At 41.5% G+C, this 17,444-nt stretch overlaps 3 protein-coding genes across 3 annotated transcripts; 2 read left to right on the plus strand and 1 right to left on the minus strand.

Moving 5' to 3' along the window:
• Window positions 1-4,202: 4,202 nt before the first annotated feature.
• LOC308135124 (CCN family member 1-like) lies at window positions 4,203-6,334 on the plus strand (the record flags this gene model as incomplete). The annotated part of the gene is made up of 5 exons (XM_080502998.1): window positions 4,203-4,244; window positions 4,328-4,541; window positions 4,624-4,956; window positions 5,242-5,429; window positions 6,073-6,334. The coding sequence occupies 5 exons, from the start codon at window positions 4,203-4,205 to the stop codon at window positions 6,115-6,117; spliced, it is 822 nt and encodes a 273-aa protein (XP_080359124.1). The 3' UTR covers window positions 6,118-6,334.
• A 1,645-nt stretch (window positions 6,335-7,979) lies between these two features.
• Window positions 7,980-13,814, minus strand: LOC308135125 (protein BCAP-like; the record flags this gene model as incomplete). Its single annotated transcript, XM_080502999.1, has 14 exons — window positions 7,980-9,069; window positions 9,152-9,277; window positions 9,667-9,829; window positions 9,916-10,016; window positions 10,499-10,603; window positions 10,787-10,886; window positions 10,934-11,064; window positions 11,618-11,803; window positions 11,879-11,995; window positions 12,069-12,140; window positions 12,296-12,370; window positions 13,172-13,291; window positions 13,449-13,560; window positions 13,651-13,814. The coding sequence occupies 14 exons, from the start codon at window positions 13,812-13,814 to the stop codon at window positions 8,935-8,937; spliced, it is 1,707 nt and encodes a 568-aa protein (XP_080359125.1). The 3' UTR covers window positions 7,980-8,934.
• A 714-nt stretch (window positions 13,815-14,528) lies between these two features.
• On the plus strand, window positions 14,529-16,812 carry ift22 (intraflagellar transport 22 homolog (Chlamydomonas)). The gene is made up of 5 exons (XM_080503186.1): window positions 14,529-14,710; window positions 15,182-15,264; window positions 15,466-15,549; window positions 16,182-16,384; window positions 16,470-16,812. Exons 1-5 carry the CDS (start codon window positions 14,672-14,674, stop codon window positions 16,616-16,618), a joined length of 558 nt encoding a protein of 185 aa, XP_080359312.1. The 5' UTR covers window positions 14,529-14,671; the 3' UTR covers window positions 16,619-16,812.
• Window positions 16,813-17,444: the final 632 nt, after the last annotated feature.

Raw genomic sequence — 17,444 nt, forward strand, 5'->3', positions numbered from 1 at the left:
GATTCAAGGAAATCTCTGTACGCTGCGATTCAACTGAAAAGCAGTAGATGGTCATGATTGAACCTTTATGGGGAACTCATAGAGGATTTCAATTGGTAATATTTAAAGAAAGAGTTTTTAAAAAACAAACATTTGTGGCTTTTTAGAGTGTATCTTAAAGAAACAGAACTGAATGTTGCTTCTATATGATAAAAATCACAAAATAAGTGGAAAACTGAACAAAAATGACATGGTAATGTAGAACTTATTGTTTAAAAAAAAAAAGTTTAAATAGGCAGAAATTGTCACCGAATGTCTTAAAAAAAAAAGACCCAAAGTTTTGCTTAAAGTATTGCATCGTTTCCCCTCATAAGTCTGCTCTGAATACAGTTGTGCAGGAAGCGTGGAGATACCCTCCCACACCAGTGGTTGTGGCTGATTGGAGCAGCCGTCTGGGAATGCACCTACCTCTGCCTCACCGCTGCGGTTTTTGGCCGTTGGGATCCATGAGCAGTAAAAAAAAGTTATTATAGGAAGTTTTCTAATGAGAGGTTTTGAGTTTCACAGTGGAAGTTATGTGGTTAGAAATTGGAATAATCATACACTAATGGTTTTCTATTACAACATATTTTATACTTCAAATGTATCTTCATCATGGTTCTAAAAATGTATATTTCGACACACCCACTTCTGGGGAATCTTCACAAATCACTTGACGGTTCTGAGACATTTTAATTAGTTCTGTATGTAAGTTCACACATAACATTATAGCATGTAAGAGCTATGTAATGCCTCTTTTGGCCAAATGGGGCGAAAATGCAAGGCCCGTCTTGCCCGCCATGCAGATGGCGGAAATGCTGCCACTGCACACGTGCAGCACAGCCGTAGTAAATAGCCCCTTTGTGTTTGCATGAGTAGATGAACAATAACAACAATGTTTGCCTCCAGAGTGTCTTGACTCCCAGTCCATATTCTCCTGGGACTTTGTAGTTGAGAGTCACCTGTAATCCAACTTCATCGTCTGTCATCGTCTTGCAGCGATTCAGAAAAGTTGGGTTGTTCCTCGTTTACACGGAGACCAAGTGTTTTCCAAAAGTTCCACAGAGTTGAGTTTTCAGTTTGTTGGGTAAACGGACACCCAGAATGCTATGAGAGTTTTCTGTTTTCACTTGAACATGTTCTGTAAACGGGGCCTAAAACACAAAGTTCCTGTGACGGTTCCCACTATCTGAGGAAAGTTGTTGCGGTTTTTATCCCATCAAGGAAACATGATTTCCCTCCAATCAGGGGGTGCCACAAACAGAGAACAGTCCCTCTCCTCTGGGCAGATTGTTGTCAGGCTTGTTTTGTCATGTCCTGCAATTTGTGCCACGTCACTGAAAAATGGAGAGCTGTGCTGCCTTTAAATCAATCTGTGGAGTTTTGATTCCCCTTTGCAGGATTTTAATGTGTTTTAACAATAATGATGGGAACTGGAAGGGAAATCGAAGCCCTGATAAACACGTGTCCTCTGCTCTCTGTTGTATTCAGGCACTTTCTGGAAGGAGAAGACGCCCTTTAAATGTTAGGTGGGTGTGAAAAGGTCAAGCCGACTGGAGACTGTTTTCCCACCAGAAGAATTTCTTTTCCTCATTGTTTTTCAATCAAGAGTTTCTGTTTTAATGGGAAGTAGCAGAAGTTAAAGATGATGTCTCTTAATGCAATTGAGCCTCCATCGTAAAGAAGCTGCATATTCCTCCATGTTCTCCACCGCGTTATTCAATCCAGACTGACTGTGGGTGTGTGTTGAATAAACTGAACAGTCCATCGCAGGGCAGAGAGACCACACACATTCACACCTATGATCAATGTATATCGACCACTTAACCTCAGGCACATGTTTCTGGACTGTGGCGAGGAAACCAGAGTCTCCAGAGATAAAATACATTGACCACTGCTATAAAGTGTGGCACAGGAGGAAACAAAAAAAAGATCATTAAACAATCAAAATGCCCAAAATGTATGGAATTGAGACTCGAAGAATAACATTTTCGTTGAATTAAATGTTCACAAGGCTGCGTTTTTATAGTGTATTACTGTTTCTTACAATATGACATAGCGTGGCAGTTTTGCAAGGTATTATACTAATCTAACCCATAAACCAATCTCATCATAGTTTATTAATCCCCTCATACTCATACAAATCTGAGTACTTCTGATAGACAGTCACTGTGCACTTGTCTCAAATATATAAGGTTATTGAAATTCAAGAACCAGAAGAAAAACACAGACTTTTCTGAAACTGGAGCCAAATGGTTTTAACCTCATCACGATGATCAAACAATATCCTTGTTCCTGTCATCGACCCCCGACAGCCTCTGGGAAACTTTCTCTGTGACTCATCGTGGCTAAACGTAACTGGAAAACTACTGGTTTCTTTAAGAATGTTGTTATACAAGAGAACTACTTTCTATAATAGCTTCTCATTCTCTTATGCACAGTTGACCAGCAGATTGTTGGAGTCAGAGAAGCTAAAATCAAGGAAGCTATCCGACCTTCCCCTTTCACTAAACGTGATTCAGAAAAGAGGAAGCGGTTGCATGCAGACAGTTATGAAACAATGACAGGGTGACTTTATTAACACAAGACAGGACACTTGGCAAAGCTTCAAAATTAATGAATGATTCTCAAAGTTTATTCAGTTCTGCTTTATAATGTTAATATGTCCCTGTTTTTCTTGTTAAGTTTATGGAATATCTCTATTCGTAGTTTTGAATATGTGGGAGTCCTTTATGCATCATCCAGTCTGTCTTCTTTATGTCACGTCTATAAACTAAAAAAAATTAAATTAAAAACATTGGGGAAAGAAATATTAAGAAAATGTAAAAAAAATCACTGGTTCTATGAATTTGAATGGAACCTGATGTATTTTTTTTATGACTAGTGATCTTATCTTTTGTTCGTACATTTTCTTCATTTCAGACATTTAGACTTCCATGTATTTGGTGAAAAATCGTAAAAACATTGCCTTTTGTTCCCTGCTCAGCACATTCTTCACATCACAGCTTGAGACAGAAAAAGTTTCCACTCCAAAACCACAACTGTGTTCGCGGTGTGGATGGAGGAGGATACCACTTTCATCCGGAAAGGTATTTCAAAGGAAACCATCTCGGGGAGGAATGTTGCTGCAGGCGTTGCTCAGCTCCATCTTTTCCTCCTGTGTTTCTCATTCCGGATGCTCTCCTTCATCTCTCTAATCTAAACTGTGATCCGTCTGTGAGTTTTCTAACGGGAGAAAGAACAAACATAGCGATCACGCTGACTGGAAGCAGTCTCAACACACGTAATATGGAGCTTTTCCTGAGTGTTTATGTGAGAACTTGTGGTATCCTGGTGCTAAACTAGCGGTTCACAACTTATGGTCTGGACACCGGCTGGGAATAGTCAAAGGGTAAATTAGCTAAAAATGGCTAAACTCACTAAAACCACTAGAAAAGATATGATGGGAAAACAAGCCAAATGCAATAAATCATTAGAAGTGTCTAAAAACTGTTGAAAAGGGAAACTGCTAAAATGACTAGAATGGATAAAACAGCTCAAATGGCAAAAAAAAGAGGAAAAACTGCTAGAAATGGTTAAAAAGCAAAAACAGCAAAAACAAACATGAAGAATCAAAATAGCTAAAATCAATGAAACACTTATCAAATTTGCAAAAATAGGTATAAAGGCTGTAACAGCTACAATTGCTTATTAAAAAATCTAAAACAGCGAAACGGGAAAATATAGTACAGGTTTACATAATTGGAAAAAAAAGACAAAAAAAAAGACAAAGACACAGGACATCTGATTCCAAGTATTATCCACTCCATGACAGTTTACATTGTGTAATACTGGATTCCAGATGACCGTGGTTTTCTCCGCGGTGGAAAAGTCAATTTCAGCTTATCTCGGGTTTAAAGAGTGACACAGTGGAGAGGAAGCCTGGGCGGGGGTGGGGGGTGGGGGGGGTGGGGGGGTATAGTTGGCGTGGGTCTTGGCCGACAGAGAGGAGGAGAATGCCTCACGCACTTGAGAGACATTCCTCTCATAGCTTTGGGACACCTCTTCAGCCATACGTCAGATCGCCTTGAATAAAAGAGCAATGCGCACTCCAAAAGAGGGAGAGAGCCAGCCCTTTTCTACCTACCGACAGGTCTGGACGCTCTTCTCTTTACCCCCAGGACGGATCGCCTCAACCTCTCAAGATGTGGAAAGTCTTAGTCACGGAAATTCTTTGTGTTACACTGGTGAGGAAATAGTCAATAAGTAGCTTGTTTGGCTGTTGTTTGGGAATTTTGTCTAAAATCAGAACGTTTTTGTTTCGCCACAGGTGTCAGCATGGTGTCCGAAGCACTGCCGGTGTCCATCCGAGGTACCTACATGTCCCAGAGGAGTCAGTCTCATTCTGGACAGCTGTGGATGTTGTAAAGTTTGTGCCCGGCAGCTCTTTGAAGACTGCAGCAAGACGCAGCCATGCGACAGCGCCAAAGGGCTGGAATGCAACTATGGAGGTGGTTTTGTTTCGGTTAAAGGCGTCTGCAGAGGTACCCTGACTTCTTTTCTCTCTGTTTTCTAGTATCTGTCAGTTTTGTTTTCAAAGCCTCTTTTTTTTTTTTGCCTTGACAGCCAGATCAGAGGGGAGAACCTGTGAGTACAACAGCAGAATCTTCCAGAACGGGGAAACCTTCCGTCCAAACTGCAAGCACCAGTGCACTTGCATGGACGGATCCGTCGGGTGTGTCTCTTTGTGCCCTCACCAGCTCTCATTAGCTAAACTGGGCTGTGCCAAACTCAAAAAGGTGAAGGTCCCAGGAAGGTGCTGCGAGCAACTCGTCTGCTCCAAGGAAAAGAAGATGGGGAAGAAAGAGAGGAGAAAGCACAGGAAAGACCAAGAAAATGATCCAATTCCCAAAAATGAGCAGGGTCTTTTCAGGAAGGAGGAATCCAAGTCTTATTCTGGTGAGCATAACAAACTAAAGGTGTGGAAACATGTGCTGAACATGTCTTGACTTTTCCGACAGTTAAAGATTTGTCTCATTTGTAAAGTTTTCTTTGAACACGTAAAGAAACCTGAGATGGCCGGTAAAATGTGGCAAAGTTAGAATCATGTCATTGACATTGATCATAACATGTAGCCTTGCAGCTCAACAGTAGCGGCTCGCTAAAGCCCTAAAGCTAAACTTAAAGCTGTTTTGCGGCTCCACATTAATTTATAAACAATGAATTCCCTCATATTCTGTCCAGCCTTCAGGAATCATGTGATGGGTCACTCCGGGGTCCGTTGTGTACCGCGGACTACAGCTTGGTCTCCGTGCTCCAGGTCCTGTGGGGCAGGAGTCTCCACCCGGCTGAATAACAGAAACGCTCGGTGCCAAATGCAGAAAGAAACGCGCCTCTGTGAAGTCCGACCCTGTAAACCAATGACCCTGAAGGTACGGAGTATTTATTATGACATATTTCCAGCAATTTGTGTCTTAATTATGGAAAGATGATAACAAGTCATTAGATGAAGTATAATGAGGGAGGAGATGTAGGTTGATCGAGGGTTCATATTTTAAAGGTCAAGCTAAAAAGAATTTGGACACTCAGCTTTTTCTTGTGCTGCAGGTGGTTAATGCTGATACACAAGGCTGCTTACAGTGAGATATTGTTCAATTTGGCTGAAAGTTAAAGTCAATTCAGAATTAAAGTGGCAATCCTCATCCAGGAATTAAAAGTTTCGTTAATTAGGGCACCACAATGTTTAGAGTGAAAATGCATCATTTTTGTGTTTTTGTTCCCAAAAGATTTTGCAATCACGCACAATGTTTTGAAAATATTGTCCATTTACACAGAAATGGCCACACGAGGGGGCTGTTGTTTGTTTCTGTCTTGAAACCACACACAAAGAACAATACGCAATACACACTAACAATGGCCAGTCCACGGACAATTTCCATTTTTTTTCTTGAAAATATTGTCCTTTAAATTAGGCCTAAGTTTGCAAGTTCTTGGTTGATGCTAATGCTAAAGATAGAGACAGCTGCTCTGTGACTAGTTTAATGTTCTAAAGTCTCAATATTGTCTCTCCTCCAGAAACATCAGAAGTGGACAGACACAGAAAGTCCAGCCAACCTATAAAACTGTCCTCTCCACATGGCCCGTCCACTTCCTGTCCAGGAACGAAGCGTGATTCACCAGGATGGTGATGAAGATCAAGTCCTGGATGCGGAACTCAGACAAATACTCTCTACTTCTGCTTCATAAGATTGGAGCTTATTGCTTTTGCTTCGTTAAGAAGCCCATATAATGTAGATGTCATTTTTTTTTTTGAAGTGAAATTAAAAATAAACAAATGTGTCCACTTTTATTTCAATGTTTGTATTTATGGATCGGAAACAATCTGGTCCCTCTTTACTCAACACGTTGCCATGTTTGTGTTGATTTTTTGTTTGTCAGGGATTGACTTTATTTAAAACTTTCATTTAAGTCCATAGTTAGCTCGGATTGGCTCCAGCCCCCCTTATAGGTACTTAAAAAAATATCGTTTTGAATGCCAGTCACTATATATGTATTGAAGAAGCATTAAAATAACCAAAATCACACATATTTAACTAATTATGATACAAATTACTTCAATTTCCTGTCAGATTTCTGAAAAAAACATTGTGCACTCTTGCTTTGCATCATCCTTTAACATATTTGAGCACAACAGTCACATAATATAATAAATGCACTACTAGCTAGTTTTATGTTGAACGCATGAGTGAAAAAGGGTGGAAACAGCTGCTTCGGTGGTCATTTGAGGCGTGTGAAAGCAGAAGTGTGCATTTTCATGACTTCATCACATTCTACAAATCCCACACAAGCGTCTGTCAATGTTCAGCACCGTTTCATGAACATGTGAGTCACCAGCGTCTGTGTGGAGGAAACAAAGAAATCATTCATAATAATCATCTTTTAAGAACTTGTTCCATTTATAAGCCACAATATGTGACAATGGCTTTTTTCAGACGTAAAAAACAGAAAAATGTCAAGAAATATTCAATTTCTAATATTTACTGTATCTAATAAAATTAGCACAATCACCTGGCTCCCCTCATAATATAATTGTATACCACAAAGAGGTGATTTAAAGAGGATCATGTCTTTTTCAAGCAATGGGTTTCTGACCAGAGACAATGAAAGGAAACATGTCGGGGGTACAATCATCATATTTTTAAGACACGACTGAGATTAAGATCACATGACAAGCCAAACGACTTAAAACAATTTGTAATTTCTAGTCTAACAAATACGGTGCTTGATTTATCTTTTAAGTGCAAATGTGTCCTCACAGTCACATTCTTCACTTCCTTCCTTGACCTTTTATTGTCATTGGTGGATTAATCGTATTCCCTTATTGCCAAAATGTATTTTAACTTGCTCGTCTTGTCTGTGAAGATTGTTGAATTTTAACTCTCGAGTTTGTCTTTCAACTGCCAAATCTTTATATCTCTAAAATACAAAGAAGGAAACAAACTCAAACCGTGTGGGTCAACCTGCCATAACATTATGATATGAAGTGATCACTGTCGTGACAGCTGGAGCTGCTCATCATCCTTTTATCATTTAAAAAAAAAAATCATGCAACCCTCTCACAGCATCATCTTGTAGTAAAAATTGGTATGACACATCAAAATACAATAATAGGTTGCAAAGTAAGCTGATATAATTAACTCACTGATATCCTCACTATCGATTCTTTAAGGTTTAATACAATTACAATATACAGTTTATAAAAAAAAAAAAAGATTGTACATATAAGCGTGCTAACTTAGAAGAAAATATGACTATGATTCAATCAAAATAAAATGCATACGGTCTGTGTGAAGGATGGGACTCTGAGGGGGAAATGATTTCAATCCAAATAACTTTTTATTCAAGAAAACACAACAAATAAATAAAAAAAACAACAACGCATGGGTCATTGAGCTCATAATGAGGACAACAGATCAGGAGTATTCATAGTCATAATAATAAACCGGAAAAGCAAATTCCCAAAGCGATTAGCAGCATTGCGTAAAAGTATGGAGAGGGAGGAGGCGGAGATGAAATGCTTCCATCCCCACGACGGTGGAGCACAATGCAGCTTTGTTACACGCAACAAGGACAATCAGAGGTTCAGAAGCACAGATATAAACTAAAACTGCAACACAGACAACTAAAGCATCGGTGTTCAGTTCCAGTGTTGCAGTGATTGCGATTCACGGAGTTAAAGCACCTTTATCTTTCATCTCAGTCCAGCAGAGAATGCGCTGCATCTTTTTGTAAAAGGCAGGAAATCTCTTTCATTCAGTATCATCTGTTTCCCATGAGTCTGATCCACCAACGTGAGGCAGCGAGTTCACGTCTCCACTGGGCTGCTTCCAATTACCGTCACAGCTTCTACATGTGGCAAAGTCTCCTGTTTGGGGAAAAAACCCCACAATCATCCTCTAGGATGCCCTGATCCGATGGCCAAACTCTTCAGGATTCTGAGAAGAAAAGGCAGTCACAAACCATGATGTGCTGCATTTTCAGGGTGTGCAGAGCCAGTTTGCTCCTCTGTGATCTTCTGAAACCATTACATTAGGTCCCGTTTACATGACAACGTGAAGTGAAAATGCAAATGTTTCAGTGCTCAGAGCACCTTTTTTAAAACATTTTTTTAAAATGACTCCCAAGGTGGAACTTTTTGAAAACAAGATCGATAGAATTCAGTATGACAGTGGCATAAACATCCAAAATGTTTTTGCCGAGCTGCAAAAATCACATTATTCTGTGTGGAATAGGAAGACAAGCAGCTATGACCTCGGATAAACCTGCATGTTACACTCAGTGTTGGAAAAGGAACTAACAGAGTCTCTTGGTGATTTTGCAATTTGTTCTCGGGGCGAATGTGACGACCTGCAGAAGATGGAGCCAACCTCCGTTACGTCACCCTTCACTGAATAAGGTCCGATAAGACTTTCTGAGGAAGTCCACGTAGTTCTGGATGCTCTGCTTGTGGCTCTCTGATCGGTCCAGGCTGAGCTGCAGCTCCTTCAGACGCGCCTCAAACTGTTTCTGTGCCTGCAGAAAGACACACAGTTTTTCCTCAGAGATTCCTGTCGACGAGGCCGCAGCTCGCCGGGCTCATGTTCTTCGGACTCACCGTGACCTTGCTGTCGCGCAGCAGCCTCAGCTCGTCCAGCTTCTGGCTCCTCTCGTCCTCCAGATGCAGGATTTTGGTCTGCAGGGCTTCTTCTCTGGACGCCGCCTGCTCCTTCACCCTGATCACCTGATGAGAAAAATAACCTGAATGTTGAACCATGATGGGAAGTGTGATTGCTCATCTTTCAAAGGCTGAATTCAGGTTGTTTTGTGTCCCCCCCCATTGACTATTCAGTTTCACTGATATGTCTCTGAAGACATTTGAGTTAATTGTGATTGAATCTGAAAGAAGAAATGCTGCTTTTCTTCAGGTGACTCCTTTAGATGTTTTTTTTTTTTTAATCTTGTATGAATCTCTCTCTTCATTCTTCTATTTCCATGCCTAATTAAGTCCTCTTTTCAAGTTGGATGAAGTGTTGTACCATATCCAAACATCCTCAAACTGTGGGCTAACTTCAATAAAACCTCCACGGGTGGCTCAGATCTTTTACTGCTCATCACCAGGCCTTCCAGTACCTGCTGCCTGACGTCCGCTAAAGCCGCCTCCAGCTGCTGGTTCAGAGTCTGACACTGGCAGGACCGTTGGTCCAGCTGCTGGCTGCTGTAGCTCAGAGCTTCATCCTGATCCGCCAGCCTCATGACCAGCTCCAGGTTCTCCTGCTGCAGGCTGCCCATCCTCCTACACACAAACACACACAATTAAGCAAATTCCATGCAGGAAACCTCACCAAAAAACAAACAAACATTTGAACTCTGCTCTCCTACTTCTGGAGAGAATCCACGTATTCCTGCAGCTGTGAGTTGGCCTCCTCGATGGAACCTTTCATTTCTACGGAGGAGCTCAACAGTTTGGCTTTGCTCTTCATCTGTGGACGGAGTTACAAAAGAACTTAGAAGGCCTTATCACAGCAGCCACTTGCAGGAGTTAAAACACGCACATGGGGAAAGCACTGCCACCTGGTGGCAGACTGTGGCACTGCACTGCACTGCACTGCACTCCTTCATGCTGCACACCTTAACCTGCAGTTGTCTAATGGACTGGGACTTTTCTGAGCTGCTCTTCTCCAGGAGTTGCAGGTTCAGCTGGCAGTCGGAGAGACTCCGCTCAGTGTCGCTCAGTAACCGGCGGTGTGCCTTCAGCTCGTCTACTCGGCCCTGCATCTCCCGCCTCGCCTGGCGTGTCAGGATCAGATACACGTTCACCGACAAAAGTCCACCACTTTTTAAAGAGCTGCACCACTTTGCCTCCTGAGATCGACACTTTGTTTTTGAGTAGCGTGGATTTGATTTGTTCACACAAGTTCAGGTGCAACAAATAAGGCGTCATTAAGAGGAAAAATAGCACTACCTTCTCCACTTTGGTTTCCTCTCTTTCCCGCCACTTCTCTGTCTCGCTCACAAGATTCACGTATTTTATCCTCCATTCATCAACCTCGGCCTCCAGCTCTGCGATCTACGGACGGAAATATGGAAAATCATGACAAAACCTGTACTATTTTAGAAATATAAAACAAAAAAGCTTCAGATTTTGTTTGTGCATCTTCTCACAGAGACAAGAGATATCTGTCTGCATTACTTAGTTAACAGTAACGCGTGTATGCAGGAATCAGTTAAAACCCGCTACAGTAACTCATACCTTGAGCGCTGCATTATTAACGTGGAGGTCTCCGTTGTCAGAAGCCGCCGTCAGCCTGTCCGTCTCCTCCTGTAGCCGCGCTGTTAGCTCTGCAATTTGACTTCAGTGGAAACCAAACACAGTGAGGACGGTCAGCGGGCTGCATGCGCGACTATCTCAATCACCAACCTGTTCAGTGAGTCGACATGAGCGGAGAGTCTGTCTTTCTCAAGCGTCTCCCGCTCTGCCTGCAGTCTCCTGGACTCTCTTTCTTCGTGGGCCTTGGACAACCGAGCATCCTGCACCAACGGAAGTCAAGTCAAATTCAAAATCAGCGACGAGAAAAGCTGAACTGCTGCTTTAGACGCAAATGTGAACAAGTTGTCAATCATTTAAAGATTGATTTGTCATTCAAATCAATAGAAAAAACATTTAAAAGATTAAAATTGAAATATATGCAGAGTAACTGATGATAATAACTTTAACGAAAGCAAAGACTTTAATCTCTATATAAAGCCAATTTCATTGAAACCTTCTGGTGCCAATTTTAGTGAAATGTCCCACAAAACCTCTCCTATAGCTGTTACACTATGTGTGTTTTGTACAAACTCACCCTGACAGCATGGCTTTGAGGCTAATTTGATAACAACGTCTTGGCTAACTTTCATGGTAGCATCACTGATATCTCAGCTCAGGTCTCAGTGTTGTGTTGCGTCGGCTACTCTTAAGAAATCTGTACTAAAAAAATACACTATATTTGAAATGTTTCAAATTTGCTTGCTGGTTTGGCCAGATTGGAGCCTCTTGCGTGCCGGTGTTGCTCTACGGGTTCTACTTCTCCCTCCCGCGCACCTTCTCCCTCAGCTGAGCGTAGCATTTCTCCACGGCAGCCTCGAACCTCTCGGCTCTCAGCTTCTGAGCTCTGGCTGCTTTCTTCAATGATTCCTTCTCCTGCGCCGCCTTCTCACTCAGGGAGGTGATGGACGCTCTCAGGTCAGAGATCTGCAGCTTCTGCTGAGTCACCGTCCTCTCGAGAGTCTGGGGGAAAAAAACAGGTCACCATGAACCCACAGAAGACTGGACTTCTGCCTTCGCCGTCGGAGATCCTCGTACCCGTAACTGGATGCTGAGTCGGTTGTTTTGAGCCTCCTTGTTGCGCAGTTGCCCCTGCAGGTGAGCACGACTCGTCTCCACAGACCTGGCGATATGGGCCGCGCTCTTGATGTTTTCCTGCGGGAGGGTGCGCTTTTAAAACGGCAATGTTTTGATCCATACATGTGATGGAATGCTTCACGATCGTTACCTGTTCTTCTTTCCTGAGAGCCGTCAGGTTCCTCACTCGCTCTTCACTTTCACTCAAGTTGTTCTTCAGATGCTTGGAAAGAGAAACCGGAGCAATCGGGATGAAACAGAATAAGTGGAACTGATTTTAAGATCCGTACATTTCTGTTAATGTTGTGGTCCTCAAGCACACACACACACACACACACTGGATTGAATGCCTAAAAGCATAAACAGCATAACTCTCACCTCATTTTCACTCTCGGCTTGTTCAATCTTCTTCTGCAGGATGTGGATCTGATGGTCTACGTCACTTTGATCAGCCTATAGTGAAATATATTGATCATGTAAAAACATGTTGAGGACAGATTTGATCTTATTTACAAAGACAGTTCAATCGGCGCAAATGTATTGCAGTAAAAACACAGAAGCTCATTAACCTGAGAGGAATGGATTACTAGACTGAGGGTCTGTTTACGCGACATTTTCAAGGAAAAATTCAAAAGTTTTGTGTGTCTGTTCACACCACAACGGTGCTCGTAGTCACTAACATTGTGACTTTTTGAAAATGGCTTCCAAGGTGGACCTTTACTTAAAATGCTCAGACTGGAAACGGGAGAACAATGCTAATTTTTAAAAACACTCTGGCTCCTTTTTCTGAGGAAATGAGGGAAAACGCAACTTTTTGGGAATGCTGCGACTGCACATGTGCACCACGCCTGCAGTAAATACTTCTTTGGAATATGCATGACTAATTAAACAATAACAACGTTTGCCTCCAAAGTGTCATGACTCCCAGTCCAGATTATCCTGGGACTTGATAGTTTTATAGCCGAGAGTCTTACGTGATAAAAATCCAGCTTCATCATCTGTCCATTCAAATATCTCTGTAGCTGCCATTGTTAATGTGTCTGGTTTCATGACGAAAACAAACAACAGCTCCTACTGGCGACCCTACACTCCAACATCGTTTTCAGCGTTTTTGCTGTTCCCGTGTTAAAACGTGGCAGTGTAAACGCAAGACTTTTCTGAAACGAAAATGTAAATAACGATGGATTCTCTCTTGAAACGTTGTCGTGTAATTGGGGTCTCGGTTACTGATAGTGGTGTAGAAATTTAACCCACCTCTGCATCTTGGAGCTGTTTGAGTCTCTGACGCATAGATTTGTTGACTTTCCTAAAATCCTTCAAGTCGTCCAGCAGGAGCTGAAGTTGTCTTTGAATCCGCTGCTTGTCTTTGGCACACTGTTTCAAATTATTAACATGGAAACATTTTAAGCAAATGAAAAGCCAGTCTATTTAGTTAAATAAGATTTTGCTGAAAAAAAGCACCATATTTCATTCTGTTGTGGTCAAGAATGCATCGCAAAACAATACTTAATCCAACTTCTGGTAAACCTACAGCAGAGTCTTCCTCCAGGGCATCTTTAAAAGACAGAAGCTCTATTGCAGCAGAATTGGCAGCGACTTCTGCATCCGTCAGTATTTGTACGAAGGAGCTTCTTCTTCTCAAGCTAAACAACAGAAAAAGAAGATGAAAACATGTCAAATCATACTGACTTCTGGTTCTTAGTACAAGCCTCCATGTTCCACTGCTCGCTTACCTTCCGATGTCAGACTCTGAGAGCAATATGTGCTGACTGCTGTGTGCTCTCCTGCTTCCTCCAGGATCATGACTACTGTCTAGATCACACACACTCATTGGAAACCCCTCTTCTGTGGAGTTTAAACCAAAAGAGGGACTGTGGAGTTCCTCCTCTGCAGACATGCCTCTGGAAAAAAAGGACAAGATGAGATTTTTCTTCTAGTGTTTAAAGGGAAATTACCCGTGCCATGACATTTCATAGTTTATCTCAATGTGGATGTCAATGTGTGCCTTTGTGTTCGTTTGTGTTGGGATGTGAATGTTTGTGTGTGTGTCTATGATAATGTGTTAATGCTTGTGTGTGTGTGTGTGTGTGTGTGTGTGTGTGTGTGTGTGTGTGTGTGTGTGTGTGTGTGTGTGTGTGTGTGTGTGTGTGTGTGTGAGAAACCCGCCGCCTTAGCAACACACTGGGTTATGCGGCTGACAATGTTTTACTAAACACACCCAATCCTTTTGGTAAATTGTCCAACACTCCGTTTCTGAAACCACTGTTGGGATAATTACACACAAACGTTGTCAAAAGAAGAAAAAAAAAAAGCTTTAGAAAGAGTCAGAAAGCGTATTTATTACTCACTCTTTCGACTTATGTCGGTTGTGAATGACGCCTTAGTGGAGACGTACGCCCCACCTCATGAGTTCGAATCGGATTGGCTTGATTTTAAATGACGTCACGACGTAAACCCGACTCCCTCACTTATGATTGGTTTTATGAATATAAAAAGGCGGAACTAAATTTGATTGGTCTTACGAACAGCCAATGACTGCAAAGACACAAAGGGACTGACTGTTACCATGGAAATGAAACGGAAGTTTATCCATGGAGCCAGGCACAGAGACTGTGCGCACGTAAACGTGTGTTTTTAAAGACTTTTCGGGCAGTTAGCTGGGATTATTGGACACCGAGACGAACTAAATGCTTTAATGGTATAACTGAGCATATGCAGAGCTTTTTAAATCGACGTTAGCTGGAGGAACTCGACATGTTTAAAGCAAAAATCCTTCTCGTTGGTCCCATTGAGGTAAGTGACTGTATTGGGTGTCCTGTTAAAAAAAATGTCATTAGAATTGTGTAAGGGGGGAAAACGTGCGACAATAGCATGAAGCTGTAAAAGCTTTGCAGAAATGACATTCGTTGTCTAATAGTTGTGATCATAAGACATCAGGCAACACTGCATTGAAAGGACATGTTGTGGAAACCACTGCAACCACTGTCAGTGAACACATCACTGCATCCACTGGATCAAATGAGCTTGAATCCAGAGAAGAATAAAAAAAAAACTATTACTAATAATGACAGATGATACGAGAAAATAGAATTTGTGGTTGACATAGCACACACAGCACTGAGACGCGTACTTCTCTCTGAAAGTCTCAATATAGGACTGTCACTAAAAAAAAATCATTTTCAAAATAAAGCATCAGCTGCAGTTGAGCCAACTATGTTGTTTCTTTCCTGAAAACAGTGGAAATCTTGTCTATTTGTCTTCCAGAGTGGTAAAACAGTTCTCGCCAACTTTCTCTCGGACATGTCTGAAAACTTGGGAGGAGAATACAGACCGACTCAAGGAGTCAGGTAAACACCCTGCATCAATCGCATGGAACCACACTTCACTCACATAACCAGTTAAAGGACCAAATCTTTGGAGATAATGACAAAATATGAAGAATATTAGATTACTTTAAATCAATGATCTGATGTTTATCGTTTCTCTATGATATGTGACAAGTTAAATTCCTTACAAAGCTAAATGCAGCTGTTTTCTACTGTTTCCAGGATAGTAGAATTTGAGTCGCAGCCTGAGGGCAATGGGGAGAAGACATGCGAGGTTGAACTTTGGGACTGCTCAGGGGATTTCAAGTAAGTCAACTATAAACACACGTAAAAGTAACTTAACCCTTTTACTTCTATCACACAACCAATGACAAGATTTGACACTCTTAGGCTCCATTTACACAACATTGTTTCAAGTGAAAACGATGTCTCTTTACACGACAATGCCCGAAACACTAAAAACAATGTAGTATTCGACTAAGGCCCTTGCCGTTCTAAATTTGTATGTTGTGTAATGTTGGTAAGTCACTTTAGTCTCTGGCCTGTGCTAAGCTATGCTCACAGAGTCTTGGATTTTTATTAAATTTGTTTTTTTTTTTATTTTTATTTTAGTCAGTTTTCACAAAAGTTAGTTACTTTCATCATTTGTATGTTTTTATATTCTAGCTGACGCTCCTTGTTTTCCTGACCAAACATGAGACAGATCCATTATAAAAATGCCCCTGATATATATTGTATCTGTTATTAAAACTCAATTTTAATTTCAGACTGGCCAGAGAAGAAAACACCAAAAATAGACTCGGCACAATGCGTTCAGGCTCGATTTAGGATTAGGCGAGATAGAGAAAAACTATTATGGCACTATTTAATGGTCACAAGATGAAATTGGGCTGTATGTGTATGTAGCACAAAACCCATAGAATGTCTTCTTCCTGCAGGTTTGAGGTTTGTTGGCCCGCACTGATGGAGGACTCCATCGGCGTGGTGATCGTCTTCAACCCCGACGTCCCCAGTCACCTCAAGGAGATCGAGTGGTGGCACTCGATGTTCGTGTCCTCCCAGGGTCTGCAGGACGGCCAGTGTCTGTTGATGGCCCACCACAAGCCCGGCAGCGGGGAGGAGGAGGGGCGACTGCCTCTGGGTACAGCCGGCACAGATCGGAGCCGCCGGAGGAGTCGATGAAGAAGTCATCCACTAACATCTCTGCTGTTTCTCACCCCCCCCAGCGTCACATCTGAGCAGACTGTCACTGATCCACTCCAACCTGGAGAAGGAGCCCGAGGACGTGAGGCGCGCTTTCTGCAGATACCTGAGGAAGGTTTTGACCACCGTGTCGGAGAGCCGAGAGCGGGAGGAGATGTCCATCATCACGTGAAGGAAATCTGATCAAGTATGCAGCCTAATGAAGAGACATTAGCCACACCGCTCATTATTTACCAAATAAATGTACATTATGTTGTTTTTCATTGTTTTTAATAAAAAAATCTCATTCTATTCTGGAGACACAAAACCAACTTGTTTTCTGACAAATATCAATTTGTATTTTTGGTGCTCACGTTGTTAAGAACGAATAAGGATGTTCAGACGTTGAATCCAGTGATGTGTTCCTTTCTCCAGTGAGTCTTTCTGTGTGGAGTTTACGTTTTTCTGAGTCTTTGGTGACAATAAATTGTTTATAGGTGTAAATGTGAGTTTATTGGATTGGATATGAATACACAACTGTGCGAGCTACATAGTTGACATCATTTTTTTTCTCCAATCATCTTTTTATTGAATTTTTCAAACTCTATACAAACATATAGATCCCCCAACTGAAGAACAAAGACAAAATGAAACATCTACAGAAAAAAACAAAAAAAAAACAAATGAAGAGAACCAGAACAACAAAACAAACAATTAAAAAAAACCCAAAATCAAACATTGGGGCACAGAGCATGGTCACAATGGTGTTTTTTCGTTGTTGTTTTTTTTATTATTTGAAAGGACAATTCAAATATTGGTAGAGTTAAAGCTCAAAAAAATATTTGCAGATCAGTTACTTACAGTTCCTGTTACGATGGTGTAGCTTGTTGTACTTTACGTTGAAAAAAAATAGGAAAAGTCAGGAAAATAAATAGAAAAACTGACAATTCAACTCTTTTCTCAATAAAATTGTGACATGAACTTAAAGGAGTGGGTCAAGTCATGTCAATAGAAATTCT

The sequence above is a fragment of the Blennius ocellaris genome (assembly GCF_963422515.1).
Source record: "Blennius ocellaris genome assembly, chromosome: 10".
In the NCBI taxonomy this organism is placed as follows: domain Eukaryota; kingdom Metazoa; phylum Chordata; class Actinopteri; order Blenniiformes; family Blenniidae; genus Blennius; species Blennius ocellaris.